At 40.9% G+C, this 24,825-nt stretch overlaps 2 protein-coding genes across 6 annotated transcripts in view; one reads left to right on the plus strand and one right to left on the minus strand.

Moving 5' to 3' along the window:
- KCNC1 (potassium voltage-gated channel subfamily C member 1) overlaps positions 1–24,825 on the plus strand; it is a 121,269-nt gene that overhangs the window by 92,303 nt on the left and 4,141 nt on the right. The window contains exons 3-4 of one of the 5 annotated variants that reach the window (XM_059475338.1): positions 9,185–9,373; positions 11,306–12,486. The exons of 1 other annotated variant lie outside the window; for it this stretch is intronic. In XM_059475338.1, coding sequence (XP_059331321.1) covers positions 9,185–9,373; positions 11,306–11,442 — 326 coding nt within the window. In that variant the 3' untranslated portion in view covers positions 11,443–12,486. Of the gene's footprint in view, positions 1–9,184; positions 9,374–11,305; positions 12,487–24,825 lie in introns of those variants that run through there. 3 more of the 5 variants (XM_059475340.1, XM_059475339.1, XM_059475342.1) reach the window with 3 other exon arrangements.
- Positions 20,246–24,825, minus strand: part of SERGEF (secretion regulating guanine nucleotide exchange factor) — a 141,526-nt gene continuing 136,946 nt past the window's right edge. The window contains exon 11 of the mRNA XM_059475343.1: positions 20,246–22,484. Coding sequence (XP_059331326.1) covers positions 22,294–22,484 — 191 coding nt within the window. The 3' untranslated portion in view covers positions 20,246–22,293. The remainder of the gene's footprint in view (positions 22,485–24,825) is intronic.

Genomic DNA, 24,825 nt, shown 5'->3' on the forward strand with positions numbered 1-24,825 from the left:
TCCAGAGCTCTTTGCAATGCAGGATTTCCAGAAGCAACTGTTCTCAGCACTGCATTAAGCACATATCCAATAATGCCTGTAAATAGCAAGATGCACTGGATCGACTTTCCTAGAGCTCCTGTACTTCTCTAGCAGTACCAGTAGGTAGGCAGCCAACATACTGTCACCTCACTTCAAGAAGTAGTACCTGTCAAGGGTGATATTCTCTGGGAGTGACGTTACTATGTTGGCCGAGTTAGTACTGGGAGAGACGGTCACCACCGTCACTGGAGTGCCTTTCCTGGGGACACGGCTTCCTGGAGGGACCCTGGTGGTGAGTAAATGTTGAAGAGGTAGGTTGGGTTGGAAGGATTCTGCATAACTCATGTAGCATACTAAATTCTGCTCTCGTGCAGTGTAAAGTCCTTCAGTACTCAGAATTTTCAAAATATGCAGTAATATAAAAACCAGGAAACTATAATAAACATACGTAGATATTGATTTTAATGGCCTTAGAATATTGGGGTAACTAAAATGAAGTTGTTATATAGGAATCTTAATTCTTTTACATGTTCACATTTCTCTCTTTTTTCTCTTTCTCTCTTTCGCTCTGTTTGTTAACATTTACTTGTTATTGCTCTACGTTGCTTGCGACTTGTGTATGTTACAGACTGTCACATTTTATTCTGTGAAGTTTTTCTCCAATTCCCATCAACCTGAGCTCCATGTTGGGCAGCCGAGGAGATTACAAAACAGTTCTTTATTGCAAAAGAACCAGGAATGTCACAGACTATAGGTAACTTCACTGAGGTTGTGACACAAAACCTGATGCGAGGTATTAATGCAAAGAGTAAGTACTTGGTATGAAAATAGAGCTATTTAGTCAAATTACTTTCTTTTTTTCAGATAGTCTGCATGGGAAAAATTAATTTTCATTACTCTCCAGAAGAAAACACTCCCAAACCTACCAATCTAGGATTCTTGTCACTCTCATGTGAAAACCAATGGTGCCTATGTCAACATATCATTGCTCATTTCCAAAGGCTTAAACCCATATTTTCTATGCTGTTCTTCTCTCTGCTAAACTTCCTTTCACACTCTCCAAGTCATCATTTCATCATTTTGTCATCCTTTGTCTGTGGTTTAACATATCTTCTACATAATTATTTTTCTAATGTAATATAGTTATATCCCTTTCACTTTGAGGACCTGATTAAACAACAAGAAAAATGAGTCCCCACCCATGGGATTCACATTTCTTAATCCTGTATGAGGCTCTGTAGCCTGTAAAATTGATTTCTGTAGCCAAAGATTGTCTGGCACAGAAGTATAATTGTTACTTTGCTGAATGATGTCCTGAGCAAAGCATTTTGTTTTACAATCTTCCCCAATTACTCCCATAAACTAGTTTTAAAGAATGGTAAAAAGTAGCTGATAGACATTATGATCGCTTTCCAGAGGGACAGCATGAAGCTTATTGCTTATTCTTAATTGTCAGGAACTCAGAAATCACTATAGTCATGTACCAACTCAAGAAAAGCTTATTTGTCTCAGTGTGAAGTTCCTTTACTACCTGATTTGCTGTTATGCTCTGACTCTCTCTTAATAAGTGAAGAAGCACAGCAGAGTTTCCATGCAGTCCAGCATAAAAGAATACAGTAATTTATACTGATGCAATTGATGAGTGGACAATGAATATTAATGCAGAGTAAACACTATCCAGGCAACTAAAACAGAAACAACTTGCTAACACAAGTGGAATTTGACTTCAAGAGACTCAAGAGAGTTGGGAATTTAACTGTAAGTACTTCCTTTCCATGCAACATCTCAAAGAGAAATCATTGAATAACAATTCTTTAGGTTGAAAATGGTCTTTAAGGTCATCAAGTCCAACCTCCAACCCAGCACTGCAAGTCCACCACTAAACCATGTTCCAAAGTGACACACCCACACAACTTTTAAATAACCCTGGGGATGGCAACCTGACCATTTCCCTGGACAGCCTGTTCTAATGCTGGACAACCCTTTTGGTGAAGAAATGTTTCCTGATATTCAATCTAAACATCTCCAGCTGCAACTTGAGGCTATTTCCTTCTGTCCTATTACTTCTTACTGGGAGAAGATCAACACCCACCTGGCTCCAGCCTCCTTCGAGGCAGTTGCAGAGAGCGGTGAGGTCTCCCCTGAGCCTCCTCTTCTCCAGGCTGAACATCCCCAGCTCCCTCAGCCTCTCCTCACAGGACCTGTGCCCCAGACCCTCCACCAGCCCCATTTCCCTTCTCTGGACTCTCTCCAGCCCCTCAATGTCTTTCCTGCAGTGAGGGGCCCAGAACTGGACACAGGATTCAAGGTGTGGCCTCACCAGCACAGGGGGACAATCCCTGCCTGGTCCTGCTGGCCGCACTATGGCTGATCCAGGCCAGGGTGCCCTTGGCCTTCTTGGCCCCCTGGGCACTGCTGGCTCATGTTCAGCTGCTGTCAGCAGCACCCCCAGGTCGTTTCTGCCCAGCAGGGTCCCAGCCCCTGTGGCCCAGCCTGTGGCCCTGTCTGGGGCTGTTGTGCCCAAGGCCCGGCCCCGGCCCTTGGCCTGGCTGACCCTCACACAGCCGGGCCTCAGCCATCGCTCCGGCCTGCCCAGATCCCTCTGCAGAGCCTTCCTGCCCTGCAGCAGATCAGCACTGCCAGCCAGCCTGGTGTGTCTGCAGCTGGCTGAGGCTGCTCCATCCCCTCATCCACAAAATTGATCAAGATTTTGAACAGGACTGAGCCCAGCGCTGAGCCCTGGGGAGCACCACTGTCACCGGCTGCCAGCTGGATAGAATCCACTCACCTCCAGTCTCTGGGCTCAGCCATCCAGACAGTGTTTTACCCAATGAACAGTGCACTTTTCCAGGCTATGAGCACACAATTTCTGTAGAAGAATGCTGTGGAAAACCTTTCTCTCATCCATTAAGTGGGTCACCTTGTTATAGAAGGAGATCAGGTTGGCCAAGCAGGACCTGGGTTTCCTAAATCTGTGCTGGCTAGGCCTGATCCCCTGGTTGTCCTTCATGAGCCACATGATGGCACTCAGGACAATCTGCTCAGTGACCTTCCCAGGTACCAAGGTCAGGCTGACAGGCCTGAAGTTCCCCAGATCCTCCTTCTGGCCACTCTTGTAACTCAGTGTCACATTTGCCAACCTCCCCAGTGCACCAGTTCTGCTGATAAAGGATGGAAAGTGCCTTGGTAAGCCATTCCATGAGCTCCCTCAGTACCCTTGGGCAGACCCCTCTGGCCTGAAAACTTCTGTCTTCATGCTCACAGACCATTTCCCTTTGGATTTTGGGAGATTAATTCTGCTCCCCATCTCTGTCTTTCAACTCAGGGGACTGAGTACCAGAATAAAACTGGACTGACTATTAAAGACTATGACAAGAAAGTTGTTACATAGTTCAGCCTTTTTGTCACCCTCTGTCATATATCCCTCCTACATCCAATAAAGGATGGAGATTCTACTTAGCTCTCCTTTTGTTGCTAATGTATTTATAGAAAGATTTTTATTATCTTTTATGGCAATAGCCAGATTGAGTTCTAGTTGGCCTTTGGCCCTTTAAATTTTCACCCTGCCTGATCTCATGACATCCCTGTAGTCATCCTGATCTGCCTACCCCCTCTTCCAAAGGTGAAAGTCACCCTGTTTTTTCCTGAGTTTCAGCCAAAGTTCCCTGTTCAGCCAGGCTGGTCTCCTTTCACCAGATCATTCTTTGGCACACAGGGACAGCCTTTTCCTGTGCCTTTAGGATTTCCTTATTGAAAAATGTCCAGCCTTCCTGACTTCTTTACCCTTCAGGATTGCCTCCCAAGGGACTCTGTCAACCAGGCTCCTAATGTCTGCCTCAAGAAGTTCAAGGTAGCAGTTCTCCTGACCCCCCTTTCTTACTCTCTAGGAATCAAAAACTGTATAATTTCATGATTGCTGTGCCCAAGATGCCTCCAACCATAATGCCACCCACAAGCCCTTCTCTGTTCACAAACAACAGGTCCATGAGGTATATTCTCTAGCTGGCTGACTAGGGAAGTAAAATCTGGGGATATAAAGTCAATGGATATTTTCAGATAGCAAGCAGCTCTTAACTCCTCCACAAATGAAAGTAAATATCTTTGAATACTTGAATTCCTACTCCTAATTTAATCATAATCATTGCTTAACACAAGAATTATCAGGCAAAAGTGCTGCTGCAAAACCAGGATGCAAAAAGGAATGTAAAACCCTTGCCTTTTTTTTTTTTTTTAAGAAAAAGACAGCTGGGGAAAATCTGTCCTCCAGCAGCCTCACGGCTGCTCTACTTCCCACTTCCAGATAAGAGCCTTGTAGCTAAGAAAAGCTAGAGCACAGCAATTCTCCACCCTCACCTCAGCTGTGCCACCCCTGCTCCTGTAGCTTTCTGTCACGATCCCAAAAGCCAGGGAAACCCATCTTCTCAAGAAGAATTCCCCATTGCCAGCAGAGTATGACACAGATAATGTTTGCCACAGTAACAACCCTTTTACATCACCAGGAGAGTATGACAGGACTGAAATACAGAAGAGTAATTAATTTGTGGAACACATAACCAATACTTTCTTCAGGGAGCCAGCTGGATTAAAGGTCTCTGCTCTTAGGGAATCTCATGGAGAACCTTCTTCATAAAACTCCTCAGGCAGCTACTGTAAACATTAATGGCACAATTTAGATGAAAATGACCCTTATGTTCTGAGAAAGAACCAAAGGACACTCAGTTGATCAGGAGTGGGACTATCCACAAACAGTAATAAAGGCAAAATCTTCACCTTTCAAGAAACTTACTTTCCTGGCCTTGTTCTCAGCTGCTCCTGCCTGCTTCCTGCCGGTCAAACCCTTCCCTCAAAACAAGCTCTGAAGTCACCCAATGTCTGCTTAGGAAAGCTGTAGGTACTCAAGTTCTGTCCTTATCTCTTTCAATCTTTAAACAAGGCTAGGAGCAACACTTTCTCTGTTCTTCTGGAGGAAATTGTCAGTCACCTCATTTGACAAAAAAACCCCAAAACTATGTCTCCTATTTGCTCTGTTTCTGATCTAGAGCTGAGAAAACCCCATTTTTTTTAGCAGAATGTGGACAAATCTGTCACCGTGCGTGTGTTCAGACATTGACTTGTGGGCGACTATGCTCAGATACCTTGCTATGGATTGTGGGGTTTCTCTCCGCCCTGTTTCAGTCAGAGTGATCCTGTAAACACTGAAAATGTTCCCCTCTGAGAGTACCTTTCAACTCATCCATTCTTTGGAATAAGTGACCACTGCACAGGTCTGTAAACACATGGGAGAGGAGGACATGGGGGTTTGGGGGCACAGCTACAATCCTGAGATGAAGCAGGGAGAATTGCCACCACCCCTGACCCCAACATAACTTCTGACAATACCTACAGGGTAGGCCATGAACTTGTTTCTTGGCAGCTGTTGGAGAATGGCAGTATTTGCTCCAGGGAAGAGGACTGGGGTGACTTTCCCCATGCAGGAACCATTTCAGCACAAGCGCCACATTTCTAAGCATAGATTGAGGTCAATAAACGTATCATACAATTATGTCCACTGATACTCTGAACATAAGGTGCAATTCAAATAGTTGGAGAGTCAGTGTCAGACTCTTGATTATAATCAAAACCAGCAGCACTGGTAAAACCACTGTAACAATTTACAACAATTTGCTGTGGCAAAAGAGATGAGTAATGGAACAGCAGGTACATGGGCAGCTCTCTTGTGCTTCTCCACAATAAGCAGAGTACACTAATACAAAATCCAGCAGTTCTCCTAAGTAGGGATATTTTTCATAATTCTTTCCCCCATTTTGAAATCCAGCATTTGCTTGGAAACACACAATGTACTTTTTTAATGTACTTTTCTTCAAATGCAGAGGGATGAGATAGGAAAAAAAAAAAAAAAAAGTGGAAACCACACAAATGATGTAGTTGTGACACAAATTATTCACCTGGGAAATATGCTGAATATTTTCTTCACCCTCTCAGCCAAATCTCTGCAGGAGAATGTTTTGAGCTGGTGCAGTTTGCTAGGTATTCACAGATAGGACAATTAGGGAGATAAAGTGCCAAGCTGAGAGTCAGAAGATTTTGTTGTAAATAACCTCTTACATAGCAGTAGGCAAGTCACCTCACTGCATGGTAGTTTTACCCATCTGTAAAACAGAGATGATAATATTGACTTCTCTTCATAGAACAGAACCTAAAGAACAAAAATGCTGTATGAGCCTAATTCAGATTCTGCTAGCAGGGATGGAAGGACTCACAAGTTTGTCAGGCCAAAATCAACCCTTAGAAGTTTTAAGCACCTGGAAATAGTTGTCATTAGCATAACTGGACTCAGAGTCACCAGACAGCAATGCTTGCATAGTTTTTCTTTATCTGCAGTTCTCAAACACAGGGTCAGTCTTGGAAAAAGCAAACATGCAAATAGAAATTGAAGAAATCAACCTGAATAATGTAATTTCATTCCATCTTTAGACCTTATTCCTAAAATTGTTCAGCACATCAATCTGCTAGTTAAAACAACGGGAACTTCTAACTGTGGACTGATGGCATCAGTGATGTAACAGACTAATCACACACCTCCAGAAAATTAGGTACTGTAGCCAGTGGTTTGGAACACAACTACTCTACTTAGCACTTACTTACATACACCAGCATAGATGCAGTGTTCTGTGCTGGCAATTTCTCTGCTTCCTAAATATTCACCCAAGTTGTCACTGTGGATTAGCATGGCTATCCAGAATGTGATCCCTAAGGCATGGCCCATGACTGTAATGTTCAAGGGACATTAATAGGATAGTTCAGTAATTTGCCCACATCTCCAGCTACTCTGTTCTCTTCCTCTTGAATGGAAATAAAATAACAAGGTTGTGGAATTTTAACAAGCATAGAGGAAAAATCATCAGAGCTAAGGGACCCTGAAGAGGCTGTAAGAGCAAGTTCCAGCTCAAGCTACTAGAGATTTATAATGCAATTCAAGAAATTAATTTGAAGAAGGTCAATTTTGTTGCCATTCAAGCACAACAGAGCCTGCAAGCTGCTCCCAAAAGAATCAATGGCTGTTACCAGTGAGCAGCCTGACCCACAACCACTCTGCTCAGACTTGTTTTGAGCTCCTGAATGGATCAATTTGCCCTCGATCACCAAGAATTTCATTTGCAAACCTGGGCTCAGGAGCAGCAGTGGGTGTCTCAGAGATTTCAGCGCAGAGCTCTGCTGACTCAGCTGCCTCATTTCAGGATTAGAGCTACCAGCTTGTAGCAGTAGAGGCTTATGAAGCAGCCCAGTTCTTGCTCCTCCCCAGGAGGACTGCAGCTCTCCCCAAACACAGTTAAGTGATTTTTAAATACATGGCTCAGTACCTGCAGTGTCACGGTTTCTATGGCAGCCATGCCAGGTTTTTGTTCAGAGTGGTATTAAATAGCAGTGATTATTATGAACAGAAAGAAATTGCAACACAGTGAAACCTTAAAACTCTAGAATCCTATTGAAATTAGTGTCTACAAGTATTAAAATGCCCCTACAGCTTTTGCCACATTTTTAAATGTGTTGAGAGACCTAATTATTTCATTGCTCACACAACAAAACAAAACATTACTACATCCCTCTCAGGGGAAATAATTGGCTGATTCTACACAAAGAAAAATGGAGGCAGAGGTGAGATGTGCAGCAAAGACAGATTATGTTGTGACAAGCCAGTGACATCTAAATAGAAGAAAAATAAAGAATACAATTACTGGTGCATGATAGGTGCACAGTGCGTGTCATGTACACCTGTGTGTGTGTGTGCGTGTGTGTGTATGTAAAGTAAGAAACATAACTTGAAAATGCTTCTGCCTTCTACCTATCTGTTATCCATCAGATGATCAAAATCATACCTCCAAACCCTACCTAACTGTATTTTTTTTTCTTTGAGGCTTGTTTTATTAGCTGGCTTCAAAACAATTGCAAATTAAATGATGATATTATATAGCATTTAGAACAAGCTAGTACATGAATGTAGAATGGGAACTAAAATTAAGTCTATCCATTGAATTTCTTTCCTTAAAGACTTGCAGGATCACCCATTGCCTTACAGTGTCTAGGTAATAAGCATTGTGCAACCGAGGTGTAGGATGCTGCCAGTACTGCTCAGTTAACATATCTCGGCATTTGTGGAGCTTCAGAAAGCGCATTTTGACTGTTTTTCCTTCCCTTCAACCAAAATACTCATATTGAGCTGTGCCATATTTCGAGTATATTCTCAATACACTAATTTGCACTTTAAAACCCTAAAAAAATCCTACACTAAATAGCACTTTAAATTGTTATATAAATGTAAAACCCAGTCACACAGAGAAAACATATGATTCTCAGTCTATCCTCATGGGAATGTGTGGAGCAAAATGGGCAAATCTGACAACCTATTGCCGCTATTTACAGCCAAGAGTAAATTTTACTCTATCTAGTTTCCAAATTCATGGCCTGCTGTAGTGTTTTGTGTATGTAGTGTCCTCTGCTGGCATTGCAAATACTGTATGTGTTTCAGAGGAGAACATCAGAAAATGGATTGGGTTTTCTTTAAATCCACGTTCTGCTGTCGTATTTCCATAGTAACGTACTCTGTGTGTCTAAAACGTGTACAGCCATTCTGCATGACTGATACTGGAGATGCTATAAAACCATCTGGGTAAATTTTGGGGAGGGGAAGAGCAGGAATTTCCCCCTCAGTAATACTGCACATGGGCGTAAACCAGCACAAACAGAATATACTCAAACAACTCTCAGTCCACTGCCTCTCCAGAGCTCTGAGCGACAGTAGGCTCCATGACAAACAGGTCATCCATGCACCATCCAATGTCATGCAAAAACATACTCTGATTTCTAACACGGTCTTCTGCTCGCAGGACTAGGAACCACTGCACGCCCCCTTCTGAAAGGGCCCCTCAGTGTGGACGTACAGGTGGCTGCTGTCACACCTAATGGGATCATCTTTTGTTTCTCCTCCCACTTAACAGACTTTATTTTATTTTGGTGCAGTGCACATGAACGCAGTGTCTAGGACAGATGTGCTACCTTTTAGAGTGTTGCTATAGAAGTCTTTAGCTGTGAACCCTTAATTTGCACCTGAACTCTAATAAACAGTGCATAGTGTTTCAATAGCCTTCTGCTTATATGTTTGAAGATTCGAAACTGAATGGTGAGGTGGCCAAGGCGGCGCTGGCAAACGAAGACTGTCCCCACATAGACCAGGCTATTACGCCTGATGAGGGCCTGCCCTTTACCCGCTCTGGCACTCGGGAGAGATATGGACCCTGCTTCCTCTTATCAACCGGGGAATATCCCTGCCCGCCTGATGGAGGAATAAGAAAGGGTATGTAGCTGGGGCCCTGTACCACGTAGCTAGCAACCGGTTTAAATAACTAAGAGAAAGTCAGCTTAGCTGTAGCACGCGATAGTGCGCTTGCTGTAGAGATGCACGTTTGGGCTGGAAACCACCACCTGATGTCTGCATTTGGAGTTTCTAACCTATTTCTTTCAGAAAGAAAAGCCTGAGGAGCTGTAACTACCCCATGCAGATATGCTAGGCAGTTGAGTCTTCCACCCCAGCTGGTGCAGGAAGCTTTAGTGGAGGATGCTCTACTATGTCCTTAAATTAGCCCATCCCATAAGGAGAGACCAATTAATGTATCATAGCAATGAAGGTTTGCCACTTGGAAAGCTCACAGAGCTTACCAGACTCTGAGGAGCACAGACTTGGAGGTGGCAGACAGAAGTGATAAAACACAAAAGCAAAACATACTCAAGAAAATAAGAAATTATTATTTAGTGACCTCAACAGAGCACTAAAAGAAATATTTGGATATTCACAGCTGGTTAGTTCACGAAAGAAAGAAAAGCATGGACATCTGTTGGCACAGGTTTCTTAAAATCCTTTCATAAATAAATCATTATTAGTTAGTTTCTCAGACTTCTGACAGGTATGAATCTCTCAGAAGTAGTTTGCTAATGGCCAGAATAATCTATTTAGCAACAGAAGTAAAATCCCATTAAAAAAGCATTCCCTTCTTAAAAGAGACTGTTTTGCTTAAATAATTTAATGTGAGGCAACCATACAAACCCAAAATTAGATCTACATCTATATGCATCAAAGGAATGGGAAAATTGGAAAAGAACTCACTCTCTTCAAATCAGTGTTTACCACTGGTGTACTGTATATAGTATAAGATAGAGTCAATATTTTAAAACTGCAAAGATTGTATGACATAACCATACACTGAGTATGGAATTCCCATGTGCCATGATGGGCAATAGTTATAGTAAATGCCAGTTATAGATAGTGTATGCATTTATAAGTCTAAAGCTTATCATCAACAAAGATATAGTAGGACCACAAGACTTTCATATGAAAGTATATCCTCTAAAATTTACCTTTGTAGCAAAGCGTTTTACTTGATTCTGTATTGGATAAGCATTGGCCGTGTTCATTCAGCCTGGGCGAGTTCAGGTGGTTCCAGTGGATCAGGGGAACACTCCAAATGGCACATCCTTTGGGATGGGGAATGTATGGTTTTCACGATGCACTGCAACCTCCTCTCGTTCCTGAATGAAACAGAGGCTGGTTGGCTAAAGAGTAATATACGTCAGCATATTGTTGGCCTGTTTGAAACATGTTGAGAGCATCTTAATTGTTGTTCCAACAGAATTTCATCCATAGTTTGTGCAACTCTCTGTACACTTGCTGAGCTGTTTACGTGCATGCTTGAAAAATAAGGGGGGAGGGAGGGAGGGAAATTGAATGCATGCAATTTTGTTTTCTTTCTTTTTCTTTTCTTTTTTTTTTAATGCTGAGAACAAAGGAGTAGTATCTCTACAGCAACACATTCAATTCTATGGATTTTGCTGCCTTGTCCCTCTCCTGCCCCACAAAGATACCACAAACCTTAATTTTGCCTGAGGTCACAATGCATGAAGTGGAAGGGAGAGGTATGTGTGAGTGTATGACGGAGACATAGAAAATCCCTCCCACTGACTCTTCTTTTTTTTAGGGTACAACCATGTTGCTGCCTGTAGGATCAATTACATAGCCTGACCATCTTGAGAAATGATGATTTTTTTTTAAAAATGTATATATTTTAAATTTTTTCTGTATTCCAATGGCCTTCTGAGTCATGTTGCAAGCGATACTACTCTCGGCATGTCCGTGCATGCAGATGCTATTGAACTGGCTACGATGTTGACCTCATTCTTAGTCCATTCTGTCATTGATCCAATGCTGTACTTTGCATTTTTCTTTTAAATGAAGGTTACGAAATGTCACGGAGCCTTAACAGCATAGCTGGCATAAGTGGAAAAGCGATAGGATTATCCTCAGTGTCTGCGCCCTACAGCTCTCCTAGCCCAGTGAGACGTTCTTGGTCTCCCATCCCATCTATTTTGTAGCATGGATCAGTAGCAGAGAATGGTCTAAAAAGCTTTACTTTCAATTAGCCTATGCGATGTTGCATATAGTCCAGGTGACTAAGTCTGAAGATGCAATGTCTCACAGTAGCACCCGCTGCAAACGGTGTTACTTCTGATGCTTAGGTGACAACACTCCTAAATAGCACTCAGATGACAATAGGCAGGCATTGGCGTAGCACTGGTGGGCCATACGTGCTGCATGGTATCACTACATAGGATGAAGGGTAGATGCACCAGATGGCTTCCTTCCTGGTGCATCCTGCTAGTATATGCTTATTGTGGCTAATGGTGGATCTACTGGCTCTGTATGGAATGGGTTAGGCGTTTAGTCGATGCTGAAACATGCCAACGATGGAAGATTTTGCTTTTCTCAGGATATTTTTGAGCCATAGGAACCCTGCAGGAGTTTGAGCAAACAAGCACAGTAGGATGAAACTTTGCATGGGCACCTATTTTAAGCTGAAAGCAATACTCAGACACACTGTAGAGAGGTCTCAGTCTGGCTGACTGCATGGAAAAAAAAATCCTGTTGAAGAAGAATATGGCTGCCTCTGCATGTAGCTATCTCACCTTTTCTTCCTTCCTTTAACACTAAGATGCCGAGCTTGATGTGAAAAGCGCAGGGAAGAAGCTCAAGTACTGATTGTATTCTTTACATGCAGATCTTTGCAAAGAAAGTCCAGTCATTGCTAAATATATGCCAACAGAGGCAGTCAGAGTGACCTGACAAGGCAAGATGGAGATGAACATTGATGGCTAATAAACATCTCTGTGGAACTGTGCAGGCATAGAAGACCTTCTCATTTGGACAAAGTTAACTCGCTCCATGCAGGTTTTATGGATGATTCTTCGTGGTTCTGGAGTTGTACTAGAGATGCAGGCTTTTTCTACGGCCAAAATGTAACAAAACTGTAGAAGATCTTTCTTTTTTTTTAATCTATTTTTTTGTTCCAAAGCATGAGTTGCATGAAGACAAAAATGAAAATGAAAAAAAAAAACAAAACAAAAAAAAACCCAACAAAACAACACACACACAAGAAATACTGCAAATGTATGATTAAGGAGAAAAAAGAAAAAAAAAAGCAAAGTTATATATTTTCTTTCAAAGCTCTTTACTTTTACATACATTGTTGTAGCGAAAATGTAAAACATTATAAAACTGTACATTTCTTTGCTATGGATCGCTTCTTTTTGTATACAAGATAAAGAGTAATGGTTTTAAAAAGTGCAATCAGGCAGTCATCGGTCATATTGACCACGCCTTCACAGTTCATCACACCAACATGGAAATCCAGAACTTTTAATCCAACTAGAAGTGTATAAAAATAAGAAAAACTTTTTCCTGTCTGTTTTTGTTGGCATGCTTGTGACACATGGGACCTTCCTTCGGACCTGACAGTAACAGCTGGTTAATTTTCCAGCTCTGGTTATGTTGTATTTTATTGATGTATAGATCCAACGTAAAAACCCTTCATAAATTGTTCATATTAAGTAATCAGTATGAATTTTAAACAAAAGAGGTGTTATTTTAAAACTGGGACTTATAGTACAAAATCAGGAAAATACTCAAGTATAAATGGTCTCAAAGTTTAAGAAACAAGACAACAGCATTGTATGCAATTTAGTACCGAGTAAAATGCATGCACAATGTTATGCAAAACAATTCTAGCATGAAAATAAATTTTGTATCATGGTTTCAGTGCCTGCTGTATAGTGTAAAGGGGAATCCTTTTCTGAAGCAATCAGGGGTTTCCAGAGACTTGCTTCTAAAATCTTGAATAAATACAGTGTTCTCAACAGAAATGTAGGAGAAAAGCTTGGTATTGCTTTGGTTCTACAATGCTAATTTTGGTTAGTAGATAATAAATGAAGCCTGCAAACACTTGATACAACTGATGTCTAAAGAATTCACACCATTAGTAATTTTACAAGGGAAGATTAAAAACCCCTATAATGATCTAGGTATCTTCCTTCCCTCCCCAACAATAATAAATGTTTGTCTTTTTAGCTGATTAAATGAATTCAGTTTTTCTTACTTCTTCGGGCCCCATCCTTCACTTGTTCATCACTGAGCCACACCACTTCACCTGATCCGAAACAGAAAGAAATCCACATGTCCGAGTCACACTTGATTTGCCACACAAAACATGCACCAGTAAGATCTGAGAAACACAATGGGATTACGTTTCATTTTAGATGCTACAAATGACAACTATGGACTGTGTGCCAAGAGCATTGTAGTTGCCTGAGCATTTTTGGTAAAGTACTTCTATAAAGGAAGGATACACAGCTTTATCCTCATGTGAGGAACTTCAAAAAAACTGGCAATCTTCTAGGCAACCTACAGCATCTGCAATTACTGATGGGAATGGAAATGTAAAGGAATAATGTCCCTATAGTCTGGAGGAAGTAGAGATTAAACCCAAAAAAAAAACCCAGAAGAAACACTCATGGCTCTGGTAAGTGCTAAATTATACACAAAAAGCCCCCAACTGCAGCTGGACCTTGTCATCACAAAACTCTACTCCAAAAGAAACACAAGGAAGACCTCAAGCTGTGTTTTAGGGATAGAGGAAAGGCTGTATATAATTAGAGAACTCCTTTGTAGTCCTTGATACAGCATTAAGTACTTGATTTCTGCTTTAGTTTCCCCCAAGAACTATTTTTCTCACACTGTTTCTATGCCATCATTCTCAGAAGATGAAATTTCTTACCTCCAGACGTAAGATCCAGATTCGTCCAGGATTTGCTTAATGAACAACTTTTCCTCTTATAACGTATTAAGAATCCAGAAATAGATTTATCTACTCCATTTTTTATTTAACACTGACTGAAGGGCCCAGTGCTAATTCTCCATCACCATAAGGAATACCAACAATTCAGCCCTGTAAATCCCATGTAGGTCTTCACCTTCCACTGCACTTTGCATCTATCTGAGCCTTAGAGGACAGGTTGGCTACATTTTACATTCCTCACTCTTGTTTTCATTTAGGTTCTCCTCTCAGTCTGATTTGAGGTAACCATGTCTTCTGGATGACTTCTAAAACCCTTCAGAAACAGAACCATCCACTGCCCTTCAAAAGATGCTCTAAAGCTTAAGATCTGTTTGACCCCAGAGTTCCCCTTGCACAACAGCGGCAGCTCTGACAACACAGGGTGAGAGGGAAACAAGAGAAGTGGAAAATCTCACAAGTTAATGCATTGAATCCTAAGGGAAATTTACCACATTGTCCCAGCTGCCTTGCAGTTAAGGAGCTTTTGCTTAGGTACTATGATTAAAACATTAATTCCTTCATGCCTGCCCCCTCTCCCTACAGGAGGTGCATGTCTTTATTAAAGCATTAAATCTATCCATGTGGGTAGATTCTGACTTCAGGCTTCAGTAATGCCACCAGCTACTCCTCAGTTCACACCATTGCAAGTAAGAGCAGAAGTTGGTTTTGCAGCTCAGTTATATTCTGCCTGTTTCCAGCTGTAAAGGAACATCTGTGCTTCCTCCTCTGTAAACTCAGCTTTCAGCAGTGAGTTCCCACCTCTAAGACCCAGTGCTGGCCCTTCATCTGTACCCACTGTCAAGTAATTAGTGGCTTATTAATTGCTAACATTTAAAGCTCAACCACAACTTCTACATATATAGCTTTTCCTCTGACTGCATGAAGGTACTCATTTTTTCTGGACCAACCTCATGTGTCTCCACAATTGAAATTTCAGACGGAAGAAATTTCTGAGAAGAGGTTTCTGCTTTTTCACTCTACCAAAAAAAAAAAAAAAACCCTAGCTAAAACCACTGTGATAACAGTCAAGTGCAGCAGTCATTAATCTGGATAAAGTGATTTTTCATGTAAATTGCCTCCTCTCTCCTTAAACTTTCAGGGCCAAAAAGAAAATACATCACTGAAACAAATGTCTGCTAGGACAAATGAGCCGAGTGAAATACAGAAGAGAGCAAGCAGGGCTAAGGCAAGAGCATTCAAAAAAGAACTGAGCACAAAGCTGCTTACAAAAAAGATATCCTGAAGATATTATCCCGCCAGTTTGCATATCCCTTTCATAATTTCAAAAAAAGGCAGCCTACTTTTCTGCTTTCCATATAAATCCTGGAAGGAACTTTGCCTCTGAGCTCACCACAAACTACCTTCACTTCAGGAAAATATGCTTAAATGATGAAGGTTATTTTTAAGTCACTCACTTACTTGAGTCTGGGCATAAAAGTCCTGTCTGTTCAGGACTCCCAAAGCCTCTGCATTCATCTAGGACTATAAGGGCCCAGTTTTTCTCCTAGGGAAATATAAATGTTCATTTGCAATCAAGAACAATATTTGAATTCAAATTTAACCAAATGTTAAAAAACAGGTCCAGAACTGCATCCCTTGACTTTCGTTATCTGACAAAGCAAACGCTATAACAAGATATCTTCCCTGTCTCAGCCTGGCACAGCCAGGTTTTTCAACTCTCAGCATTCACCTGAACACTTAAAAAACTTCATGCAAGTGCATGGGTCCAAACATCTCCAGACACCAAATATTAAAAGTGTGTGCTCCAAGGCTTCCACCATTTTTCCTGCTGCCCAAGCTAGAGATTCCTTGGGCAGCAAAAGGCAAAATGTTACATTTGTGTTAGCTCAGCTGTCACTCTGAGGTACCTGCAGTGCCTCTGGACTCAGGGCTTAGCAGGGATGACACAGCCTGTGCAGAGGCTGCTGACTGTGAGTCACAGCAGCACAAGAGCACGCAAGGCTTAAGCCCAGGGAAAGCAGCTCAGCAGGGGCCACGCTTTGCTGGGGTGGTGTCAGTGCAAGTGGGTGACTGCAGGAAAGGCAGCAGCTCAGGCGGTGGGAAATGAGAAGGACTCAGGAGGAGTTTGGAAAATGGGTTATGCAAGCAGGAGCAGTGGAAACAGCAATCAGCAGAGAGTGGGAAAGAATGGCCGTGAGATTAACTCAAAATGATCCTCAAGAGCCACTAGCCTACAAGGTAGAGCCTTGGCCTGGGACTCAGGAAATGGGAATTTTATTCTTGACTCCCCTGTGGATATGCTGGGTTACCTTGGTTGGGCCAATTTCATTTTTTGTGCCTCAGCTTCTGTTTCTGTGACATTATGCTCTTTTTAAAGTGTTCTGATGTCAAAGGAGGAAAAGCCATATTTAAGAAGGAATAGTTATTATAATCTACTCAGAATTAAGGCACCAGAGGAGAGAAGTATCTCTTCATTATTTAAAAGATGCCATATTTCCCTGTCTGCAGAAGAACACAATGGCCCTGTAGGAATCCCTTTTCTTTTGTACTTTAAAGCAGAGGATTATTATGGAAAATGATTAAGCACCCACACAGTTAAAATGACAGAGCATTTTCATTACTGATTGGCAACTCCTCTGCTGCCCTAATTTAGGTACCACATGTCTTCATGCATTCAAATCAGTAAAAACAAAACAAAAGCTAAACTCACTTGACATTTGCAGCCAAAAACTAAAGTCATGTCAGAACATAAAAAATCTCCCAATTCCTGGCCTCACTTCTAAATAAAAAAAAAAAAAAAGTAAAAACTCAGTCTGCTAGCAAAGTGTTCACATATACTTAAAAGAACTCTGGTGACCAGGGAGTACTGGAACAATATTGAATTGACATTCTGAAACTCCACTTACAACTCTCAACCCCAAAACCTGAAGACAGAACTGCTCCCAAAGACTGCATAGTATCTGGATAATCAGGTGGTCCACAGGCAAAGCAGCCTGGAAACAGATGAGGAAGTTGGAAATGAACTGAGAGAGAGGCTGACCAACACAGGAATTGGACACTCCACCCATACCAACCTGCAAAGGTACATCTGGAAATGAGACAAAATCCAACACGTCACCAAACAAAAATGCCAGAGAAAATTTTGCAAAATAAATGTCACCCCTGAATTTTCTCCTCTTTCAGCCAGCTTTTATTCAGGCATAACTACTTTGTTGTTCTGGTTTCCAATCAAGCTGAGGAATGTGTTCTCCCAATACTCTAAATTTATGCTTCCTCACTCTCCCACAAGGAAACACGTGGTTCATCCAGTCCATGATTCAAATACAGAGACTATTTTCACTGCTGAATATTTTCAGTCACATACTCTATTTTGATGTTTTACAGAGGCACTGATGAGTAAAAACTGCTGCTGCATTAAAAACAGGTGAATGCTGAGACAACTGACTGATGAACCTGAATGAAATGCACAAATAGCTCAAGACTGTGCCTGACTTCAGTCCTTTAACATCTAAATGGGTTACAAAACAACAAGGGCTCTACACATGCAGTTCCTCCAAATTAGCTTCAAAGGCAGATATGATACAGACCTACATCTTCAGTTATATTCACCCAGTAGAAGACCATTTCCAGAAAAGCAAAGCACTTAAATTCAAGGCTATTATTCTTGCTAACATAGAGCAAAATATGTAAGATCAGCATTTACTGGGAAATAAGAACAGCACAAAAGCTAAAGCAAAAGAACAAAGCACATACTGCCTCTTTTTTGCACATGTATCAAGATATTAATATGTAAAAAGTTAAAAGTGGCCAATTAGTTTTGTGTCAGCTGGAGTTGTCAGCAAATTCCATATAGGTGCCACTTTTCTACTGTGCACATTTTGAACCACAATCAAAACCACACAAAATTATTCTCAACCCCAGGCTGTATCCATTCCAAGCCTTTGGAATTTTCAGCTAGTAGCAAATAGCATAAGCAGGACTCAAATACTGATAAAAAAATTCTGGAGTCCTTTTCTAGAAAATACCTAGCTACAAGAAAAAGCCCAAGACTTACCATGCACCATAAAAATATCAAAATTGCTCAGAGTGACCAAGGTCTGTCATTGTCTTGATCTCTAACATGGAAAAAGGAACTGGAAGTCCCAAAATTACTTAAGTCTTGTTGAAATCAGATCCAGAGTTCATGGAATCAAATGGAAAAAATAGTATTTGGTTAAATGCTGGACTAGATCAGAGGCCTGATCAAAATATTTCTGAGTCTGCAAGGTGAAGATAGATGTTGCTGTTTTTGCTGAGGAGAACTGGAAATTTCAAGATATGCTACGGATGAGAAAACACCCAAACACTGCAGGTCAACAACTCACATTATTATAAGTAAACAGTGGGAGAACAATAACATCAATGAAACAGGATAGCTTGTCTCTCATCTCACTCCCACCACAGCAGCAGGCTGGAATGCTGTTGTATCGTGAGATTATTCAGTGCTCAGGAGCTGTATCTTGGCTCTGTCCTCCCCCTCCTTTCCCCTGTGTTTTAGATGACTGCATCAGGCTCTCTATTGCCATTCATTTAAATATTTTTCCATGGTCACCTTTCTCTTCTACATTCAAACTGATCTCCTTGATCAGTTGTCCATCCTTATTTCTAAGTCTCACGACTCAACACATGCCATAAAAAGCACAATCAAATCACTTTCTCCCACCCTCCCCACAATCTCTCTGTGCTCAAAACATGCAGCTAAGAAAAAGCTCCTGTCACTCATTCAGAAGTGACCTTTGTGGTGATTGCAAGCCTAGTCAGACACCAAAAGGACTGCCCACCTGCAGACAGAGAAGTCAGTGTTGTATAAGGAGCAGTGACTGGGCAAACCATCTTCCATCTTTCAAATGAACACACTTCAAATACAGAGCCTGGCACGCTGAGCACAAATGCATCAAATAACTCAGAATGCCACACCAAGTCAAATAACATCAGTGACCACCAAGTGGCCCAAAAAAATCCGCTGAGAGACAGAAACTTCTGACACAACACACATATCGTCCCACCAACATTCTTTGAACTGGAACAGGAGCATCTTGTGCAGGTGCACATGGAGGTTTCATGAGTACATCTGCAGATCTCCTAGGACTTCAAATAACAGAAAGGCACACAACAGCTTTCTTCTCTTTCTCCCCCTCCACCAAAAGGCCTGAAAATTCTCTGGACTGAAGGTCAGCAGTTCACAACTTGTTCTCTCTCATGAATGTCAGCTCACTGTGGCAGGTTTACTTATCTTCAGAAAACAGGAGGGGAGAGCAGCTGCACAGACACATGGTTAACTTGCTCCAGCGTCTTTCTGTAAATATATATATATATATTATAAACTTTGTCAGTTCATTTCCAATTGAACCTGAATGCAGAATGCTTATGTAACAGGCTTCTTGCTTCATTGACCACAGAAGACCTGTTAAAGAACTCTGAACCAGAGCACACTGGGTCTGCATTTTGCCTTGCAGAGACTGACCTTATCCACGAGGATTATCAACAGGCAACAGTCACAAACTCTTAACATCAGCATGGAAAGTTGTCGTCTTCCACTTGATTAGGAACTTTTCACTGTGTGTTCCCTTCCTCACAGAGAAAGTCATAGCTGATTTTGTACAGTGCTTTATTCTGCAAACAAAGCCACTGACATACAAAACAGGGCATTCACTTCTGAAAGAACGAGCAGCAACTTGGTTTTGACATTCAGCCATGCACCTTCTACAATGAATTCAATTCACTGTCTGTACTACAGCAGGACCTAGAAGCCCTGACTGATGACAAAGCCCTCACTACGTCAAGAAAAGTCATTACTTCCCAAAGTCTTCAAGCTATATAGGCACAACAAAGGAGAGAAAAACGCAGTTCCTGCCTTTCAAAGAGGAAGATCAGACGCAGATATGAAACACCAGATCAGGACCAGGAACAAACTCACATACTCCTTTGCTTCTTCACCACATCACCCCAAATCATTCCTTGCATTCCAAAAGTGGGTTCATGTTACAGGAATGAAAAATTGAAAACAATTTCAAATACCCAATTTACATTTATTTGTTACATAATTTGTTGGACTCCTCTGTAATGAACTGCAGCTACAGCACACACAGTCACATGTCCAGTCCAGTAAACCTCATGTAAGGCACATATTGGCATGATTAATCAAGGAACAGACTTGTTTAGAGGAGATGATTACTGAAGCAAGAGAACACGTTTATTTGGTAGACAGATTTTGCAGAAATCATAAATAGAAACCTCAGACAAGACTGTGAAAGAAAGCATGAGAAACTGTTCAGTGCATATAATAGAGAAGCTTTGGTATCCAGAAAGTGGCATTGAGAACAGTCAATAAATATCAACTTAGATAATTATAAGTGCAAGAGGTCACAGCCTGGAGCAGTATATTGCCATGAAGAGCCACAACTAACACATGGATTTTAAAAAAATCCATTTTACAACAGAAATCTTAATTCTACATATTTTTCAGAGGATCCATTTGATTATTCTTTTGGTATCTGTAATAGTATATTATAAAATAATAAAATCAACTTCATAGTCTGCTCAAGTTTCTTATGTGCTGAATAGAAAAATAAAATACTCTTGAAAGTGAAGCCAAGAACTATAACTGCTGTAAAATCAAGGGTGAAAAAACCCATGCAGCCCATATTATCACCTTAATTCCTTCCCCTTCATATGTAAGCTGATATATCATTAGGTCTTCCTGTCCTATTTCCTAAGAGCCTTTCTCTGAGCACTCTGCAATTCTGTAAGGCTTCTTCCTTGGCAAGCCTGCTTTAAAAATTAAACCACTGTTTAGCAACAGTAGGTCTCATTAAAAGGTGCATTTACTACACAGTAGAATTCTCTATATTTAGAACTTGAAATACGTTAAATACCACAGCAAATGTAAGTGTTGTGGGTGGTAAACATCCAGTTTAATGGCATCCACTGTATTTGTATGGGAAAAAAACAGTTTTATAAATAGCTTCCAAAATTTTGCTACTAACAGGCAAACACATCTCATTTTACACTTGTTCCTTTCTCCTACAAGTGCTAGGCCTATGTTCTCTGTCAAACTCCCACCTGGAACAAGTGCTGTGGGCATGCTGTGAAACAGCAAATCAGTTGGGCTGCAAAACAGAAGTGAGAACCAACCTGAAATTATCAGGAGCATACTGGTCTGCCTTTTAGGCTGGAGAACTTGTAAAATCTTTCTGGTTAGATTTTGATGTCTTCCTACTCCAAGGCAGATGGAAACACAGGAGCTAAACTGGATCAAGCTGTCCTCAGCAGCCACAACTGACTTATGCCCTTTGATAGGAACCTTTTGAATGTTTCTAAGAGCTCTTAGTTTTTCTTCCCTAAGCAGTAGCTTCAGAAACTTCAGATTTGGTTTGCAAGTTAATAACTTACGCAGGTCTGCATCCCTGTAAATCTATAATAAACTGATGTCTGGCAGAGAAAATAATCGATGAAAAATATTGCTCCTTTCAGTTTAATCAAGACAAAGCTAGTTCAAAAGGGCCTCATTTTCCCCTTTTGCCAGCCTTCTAAATTATATTGCTTCTTTTCTTTTAATCCTAATCTTCTGCTTAAAAACTGTGCATGCATCTAGCCACTTTCACTGGCATTTCTCTGTGACACAATTTTCTGAGTTGCTGGGAGGTCACAACCGCAGTAGAAGTTGGCAGGTGAAACATTTCATGATGTAAAGATACAATAACAAAAACCACCTTTGTCAGACTATTTCTTCAGATTGAATTTATACATCAGTAAGCCATTAAGCAGTTAGTTTCTTCCTCAAAGACTTCTCAGAAGAACAAGAAAATGTAAATCTGTCTTCAGTTGTATTGCACCAAGGCAGAATGTCCGTAATTCTGTCTGTGGGCAAGAAAGTCAATTCCTGTGGCAAGAGCCCAGAAAACACTTTTTAAAATATTACAGCTTTTTATGCATAGTCGTTCCTTTGGGATTTAGGAAAAATATCTGCAGTTTCCAACTACTGTTAATCATGGGCAGCTCCCCTGCAGTGCCTCTGAGCTGCACAATCCAAAGGTGTCCATCCACATCCATGATGTTATGATTCCAGGTGCGCTGGGTCTAGGGAGGAGTTTTGACAGAGGGCCATGGAGTGTCCTGCCCCACATCCAATTAAGATCTGTTTTGAACAGCCAAGAGCTTTGACTGGCTTTGGGACATGAACATTTGCTTCTGTGCCATCACCACACATCCCATGTTCATTCCATCCCCAAGAGAAGCACTGGCCACCTGTAAGAGAGGACAGAAAATACAGAATAATCACCACAGTAACACAACAGCTTTGGTTAGCTTTGAGGAGCAGATTTGTCAAGTCATTTTCTGTTTAGGTTTTAAGAAATTCTGCTAAGGTGGGAAAAATATTCTGGTTTTCTTCAAAATGTAAATAAACCCAAATGACTGATTCTGCATCCTGTTCCATATTGTTAGCAACAGAAGAGAGATCAAAATAACAAAGACACTTGAAAATAACTTAGTAAATACATAGTTCAGTATTTATGCAGAGCCCACAGAAATCTCTCTGCATTTTAAGAGCCCTCCCTGAAATGATGTAGAATCTCTTTCAAGTTTCCCCCAGTAAGCAGAATTACGATAAATCAAGAGCAGTGACTTTATTCATTCACAGCACGATCTGCAGGATTGGGGAACACAGAGCCAGAGTTCAGCCACATTGCATTTCATTCCTAGCTTCAAGTTCACATATCACCTCTTTCCTTTAAATACAAGCCTTCAACAGCCTGCCCTGCTCTTAATCATCCCACCTCTTGGGCTTGCTTTGATATAATTTCACTGCTTTTATTATTCTTACTTTTCCTCATTATTATTTATTTTTGTAATATCTATTCTTTCATATCCCAAATAACAATTCATGTATTATTACTACCCCATAGTACTCTTTATTGAAGCACAACATGCAAATTTTGCTCTATAAAAGGCTGGCATAATAAAAAATCCACCAAAACCTCCTTGTTCTGAACTACAAGTGCTATTTCTTCCCTATTTTCTATTCCTTATTTAGCTGCCAGAGACTGTGTCTGTGACTTTCTGTACTAAAAAAAAAAAGCCATCCTGCCATATAATCATGTTTGTGATGCCATTGTTATTTTTGAAAAGCAGCAGGTAATAACAGCAGTAAGTAGCATTCTGGATTCCAAATGATGAGAAGAAAAGTGCCAAAATTCACAAACTCTAATCTCAGGCATGATTTTACTTTTCAAAATTCAGAAACAGATTATTGCAAAGCTAGCAGGGCCATCTTCCCTGCAAATCCTGTAACATTTCACTGTCCTCTGCTCGCTTTATATCATCAGTATATTGATGTTCCCCTCTTCTGCAATGAACTGTAAACATTACTGAGGCCAGATGTAACTAGGCAATGACATTTCATTTTCCTGACAATCTTTAAGGCAATGGAACACAACAAAGCACCACCAGAAAATCACAGCAGGCAAGGCACATCTCACCTGACAAATAAGTTCTGCCTCTCTTATCTCAGAAGGCACCAGATGTTTTCATGGTTGTGCATGTGCAACATTGACAGCACAACCTACACCCCAAATGCACTCACATGTGCTGCCAAAAAGTGGGCAATATATCCCATTTAAAAATCAACAGTGTGTCCTACAGGTTAAGGGAATTTTGCTTTTTGGTAAGGTTCCAAGTTAAAATGTTTCTGTAAATATTAAAACACAGAAAAAAAAGACACCTCAAGCCCATGCTGGAGACACATCTCAGACTAACCATTCAAGGAAGCTGCACCTAAGAAAAGACATCTTTTGGCACAGTTAATATGTGAACCCTGCAGAATGAGCCAAGCTTACAAATGTAATGAAAAGAGAATGCAACAAGCCCTAACTTTAATAAGATCACAGTGATAACTTTTTGTAACTAGACACCAGCAATTACTACAACAATTTACATGCTTCTATGAACACTCACTACATGTGCTTAAAGGGTTTCTTGTTTCTTTTCTCATCCTGTCCCATCAGGACAAGAGACAGGAAACCAGAAATGTTCTGGTCACTTTGTATTACAAACTGCTCAGTGGAACATTGTTATAATAAATAGTTAGAGAAACAGTGCATTAGGACATTAACTTCTCAAATTAATAAACATATCCAGTGAAACATCTTTTGAAAAAACATCATAGAAAAATTTACAAGCTAGGGACCCCCTAGACAAGAACATCTTTCCTAAAACAATGATTGTGGAATCTTTTCTATACAAGCATGTCAAAAGGCCACCAAAATAGATTTTTCTACATGATTCCAATGATTGCTGAGGTCAGGGAAATGGGACAAGAGTGAAAACTGGCAAAAGAAAAATAGAAAGTAAGTAGGATTTATGAATGGTCTTACACAAAAATGCCTTGTACATCCATGGAGAGCTGGCAGAAATCTGAAGAGATGAAAGGGCAGCTGACAGATATGGAATGACAGGCCACAAAAATGTTTCTCATCACCATCAAGTCAGAAACAGGAAAGCCAAAAGGCAAAGAATTTTTGCTGTGCAAATGGAAGGCGTAACTGTACCACATCTGCCTGTAGAATATTCAGTGAAAGGTTTGTACATA

Source organism: Ammospiza nelsoni, chromosome 6 (assembly GCF_027579445.1).
Source record: "Ammospiza nelsoni isolate bAmmNel1 chromosome 6, bAmmNel1.pri, whole genome shotgun sequence".
NCBI lineage: Eukaryota > Metazoa > Chordata > Aves > Passeriformes > Passerellidae > Ammospiza > Ammospiza nelsoni.